Below are 4,027 nucleotides of genomic sequence, written 5' to 3'. Positions count from 1 at the left end.
GCCGGAGGGTGAGGGGGGGGCTGGGGCAGCCACAGCTTTGCAAGGGGGGTTATTTCGGTTGTGCCCATTCTTTGCCCCAGGTCCCCTTTAGGGACCCCCCATCAAGGGCTGCCTGCAGTGGCAGGAGGTGCCAGCGCTGCTGGGACTTGCTACAGTTCCCAGGGAAGAAGGAAGATGCTTTTCACACTGGTGTTACAGCACAGATTTACCCTCCAAGTGGCCCTGTTGCCTTCGAGTGGCAGGGCTATGGGTCCCAGCTGTGCACAAGGACTTTTCCTCCACCTGAGCAGGGCGCTGCCTTGCACTGCCAGGAGGACTTTGACCCCAGGAGGGGCCAAACACACTGAAAATAGCCTCCCCGGCCCTCATCACCTGGCCAGCCTCAGTCCTCCCAGGCTCTCGCCCTGTGTTGTGCAAGGCCCAGTGGTTATGCTGGCCCGGCGCCTTACCCAACAGCTCCTTCCTCCGCTGTGCGTCTCCCACTTGATTTCGACATTCACTGTCCCAGGCCAGCTCCTCCTCCGGTTTTCACCACTCCCGCCCTCCATCCGGCACTACCTCCTGCCAGCACAGCCCCAGCTGCCTTGCACTGCTCCCCGGCAGCTTTCCTGGCCCCCAGCAGGTCCCCAGGGCTGGACTGCACCATACCCGAACTTGGACTAAACTTTCCCCCCCACCTTGGCGATTTGCCACCTTCCCCCCCCTCCCAGGGGACACCCATAAACAAGGCTTTGGATCCAGGTAATGTTTATGAGCAAAAGACAAGCGATTACACTCTGGCAGGAACATAAATACAGGAGCAGAGTCCCTGCACTAGCCCTGCCAGGTCCTTCCCAGCTCCCTTGGTGTCTCGGCGCCACCCCAGTGGCTCTGTCCCCCGCAGCGCTCAGCACAGCCCCAAAACATGGGGTCAGGCTGTGCCCAGCCTGCTGCAGCATTCACAGGCACTCAGCCCCACACCAGTGCCCAGGGAGGAGGTGGCCCTTGTGCAGCAAGCTCAGTGTAGCTGGCTGGAAGGTCTGGGTTTGGGGGGCAGGTGCCCCTGCAACAAGGGGAAGGCCCTCCCTGGGCTGGGGGGGCCCCAGGGCCCTGTGCTGTCAGAATCTCCAGGGGGCTGCGCTTCAGCCACCCCTTTAGGTTCCACTGCTCAGGAGCCAGTACCACGAGCCCACCAGCACCCCGATAGGCACCCCAGTACCCCAAGTCTCTCTGGGGCTGCCCTGCATCCCTGTGGGGAGGTAGGCAGGACCCAGCTCTCCCAGCTGGGGCAGGCTGATCCACCACTCTGCCTGACAGCGTCCCCAGGGAGATCCTTCTCACAGCCATGGTGGGAAGGGTCTGGACAGGCACAGATGCCAAGGGGGAAAACCTGCCAGGGGCTGCCTGGCACTTGGGGGGCCTGGCTTCCCCAGGGCAGGGAGAGGAGCTGCGCATGCCCTGGGCCAGCCATGTCCCCCACGTGGGTGGTGTCACCCACCCTCTGCAGGCACAGCAGCACAGGGGTCCCCTGAGTGCTGCCACATCTCTCCAGAGGACCCCCACCCTTGGCACAGCCACAGGATGGCAGAGAGGAGGGTGCCAGGCACAGGCAGCAGGACCCAGGGCTCAGCTCCCCTCCAACAACCCACAGCACCAGTAGCTCTACTCCAGGACCCCCACAACGAGGGATGGGCCTGGGGCCACAGATAAAGGGCAGTCCCCCCCCCCCAGCTGGGGGGGCATTACCTGCAGATGAGATAAAGTCCTGCTCACCCCTTCCCCAGGCAGCTGTGCACCCCATCTCTAACACCCAGGCTGGACAGTCTCATGGGCAGGCTTCCCCGTGCTCTGGGGTCCCACCATGGCCCCTCCCCTGGACTCATGGCCCGGGCTTCCCCGGAGGACAGTCTCCCCAGCACAGCGGGGGCTCCCCCGGCTGGCACCATGCCCTGGGCGATGCCCGTCAGTACGTCTGGGGCGTGAGGATGAAGAGTCGATCTTCCTCCTTGCGGATCCATTTCATGAGCTTGTTGACAGCACTGATGGCACCGGCGTTGGTCCCCAGGGGACTGTAGCATATGTAGAGCTCGAACGCGCTGGTCACCTGGGTGAAAAAACAGGTTACTCGCTGGGCACACGTCTGCCTCCCACTGGGGCTGGCACTGCACCTTCCACCCGTGGGCACTGGGAGCAGGCACAGAGGCTCCAGTGCAGGGACATGGGGGGCAGCAGGGTACCCTAAACGCATGGCACCTGCTTTGCTCAGAATTAGAGGGAGACCAAACCCCAGGGTTTGCCCCCAGAGCAGGTTTTCTCCACAGCATTGGGGAGTTCACAACAGTGCATGGCACAGCCCTTGCTGCCGATGCTCACCAGCCCCTGCTGCTATCCCTGCCCGTCCCTCCCTGGCACAGGGGTGCACGGGGGTAGGCTGATCCCCAAAAGCACCATGCATAGGCTGGGGGGGGGCACCCTGGGGACCACGGCTGCTGGTGCTGTGTTGTGCCCCCGCCCTGCTCTGCTGTGCGCGACCAGAGAAGACGGGCTGACCCAAACCCTGCAGACGGCCCTTACCCAAGCCAGGAGGTTCTCACGGGGGCCCGTGAAGTAGATATTCTTCAGGGGGCGTGAAGAGTTGTGAGCCCGACTGTGGAGGTACTGGTACAGCCCCAAGAGCCTCTCCTTCTCCTCTTCCTGCACGTAGGGTGCCTCAATCTCGGGGCTGCAGGAACACAGCATCCCGTTAGCCCCCTGGAGAAGGGGATTCATGAAAAAGGTTTGCCCTGTGCCCCATGCCACAGACTCGGCCCAATGGTTCCCCAGGGGCCTCACCTGGTAAAGAGCCCAGAGCTTTTTGACTTGTAGATGAAGTGCCGGAGGTCAGGGATGCCCACCTGGGCAACGCTGTAAAAAGGGGTGCGCAGGGCCTCCTGCAGAGCATGGTGTACTCCTCGCCGCCGGAGGCGCTCCTGGAAGCGCCGCTTACAGTCGGAGACGGTGAAGAAGTCCTCGCGGTCAGTGGACACCAGCAGGAGGCACAGATCCATCTCCTGCTCCAGGTAGGAGATGTGGGCATGGAAGAAGCCACTGGAGTTGAACTTGGGGAGGCAAATGGGAGTCCAGGCTTCACCCTCCCGGAAGGAGGAAGAAGAACTGATGAGGTTAAAGAGCAGATGGAGGTCAATGGGGTGGAGGAACTGATCCTTCTTCCTCACAAGAGACACCAGCTGGTTCCCTGACAGGAGGATGGAGAAGACGAGGCTCTTGGCCTTGGCCTGCTGGAGGCTGGTGCTAACAGCGTCCCGGACGCTAGCAGCCAGGGGCAGGCAGCGCACAGCACCCATGAGGAAGCTGGGGTCGTGGGCCATGAGGTCCAGCAAGTTGTCAGTGATGCGCTCAGAGCCGGCCAGGAGCCTGCGCAGGTCATAGTTCTGCTTCTGCTGGAAGATGTGGTTGAGCTGGGTCCAGGTGAGCAGGCTCAGGATCTGGTAGTAGATGTAGAGCAGCTCATGGGCGATCTCCTGCTCTGACTGCTGGGTCCGTGCCACTGCCACCAGCACCAGCGGGCTCCTCCGCACGAAGACCACCTTGTAGCCATCTGCTTGGGAGGGAGTTCCCCGGGGGGTGCCGGGGACAGACCTGTAAGCCTGGCTCCCCAGAGCTGCAAGGGGGAGCCAGGCTGCAGCCTCTTCCCCCCAGCAATCAATCTGCCCCTGAGGACAGCTAATATGGCCCACAGTGGGGGCACTGCCAGGCAGGCTGTGCTACCCCCTTGTCCCACTTTCACCCAGGGCAGTACCTGCGTGGATGGACCGGATGGCGTTTTTCTCGGCCTCCAGGAAGGACACCAGGGCCATCATGACGCCCATGGTGCTGGAGAGGGCCTCCTCAGAGCCGTAGCGGGAGTAAACGGGCTTGCCTGCCTCACTCAGCACGAAGACGTGCTTCCGGTGCATGCGCCAGGCATCCATGGTCACGTCCTCCTCCTCCTTGCCAGACAGCACTGAGTCGCGGCGGGGGGGCTGCCCAGATGGCTCCAGCCTCCCCC

The 4,027-nt window shown here is 62.7% G+C and overlaps 1 protein-coding gene across 4 annotated transcripts in view; it reads right to left on the bottom strand.

The window, feature by feature from the left end:
• Positions 1 to 743: 743 nt before the first annotated feature.
• Positions 744 to 4,027, bottom strand: part of MON1A (MON1 homolog A, secretory trafficking associated) — a 4,412-nt gene continuing 1,128 nt past the window's right edge. Inside the window, exons 1-4 of one of the 4 annotated variants that reach the window (XM_035894791.1) lie at positions 3,779 to 4,021; positions 2,812 to 3,580; positions 2,554 to 2,701; positions 744 to 2,083 (exon numbers count right to left, since the gene is read on the bottom strand). In XM_035894791.1, the coding sequence (XP_035750684.1) occupies positions 1,943 to 2,083; positions 2,554 to 2,701; positions 2,812 to 3,580; positions 3,779 to 3,950 (1,230 nt within the window). In that variant the 5' untranslated portion in view covers positions 3,951 to 4,021 and the 3' untranslated portion in view covers positions 744 to 1,942. Of the gene's footprint in view, positions 2,084 to 2,553; positions 2,731 to 2,811; positions 3,581 to 3,778; positions 4,022 to 4,027 lie in introns of those variants that run through there. The other 3 variants (XM_035894792.1, XM_035894793.1, XM_009639373.2) reach the window with 3 other exon arrangements.

This window comes from Egretta garzetta, unplaced genomic scaffold (genome assembly GCF_000687185.1).
Source record: "Egretta garzetta isolate BGI_Z169 unplaced genomic scaffold, ASM68718v1 scaffold215, whole genome shotgun sequence".
In the NCBI taxonomy this organism is placed as follows: Eukaryota; Metazoa; Chordata; class Aves; order Pelecaniformes; family Ardeidae; genus Egretta; species Egretta garzetta.
This window is presented reverse-complemented; position numbering and strand designations above follow the sequence as displayed.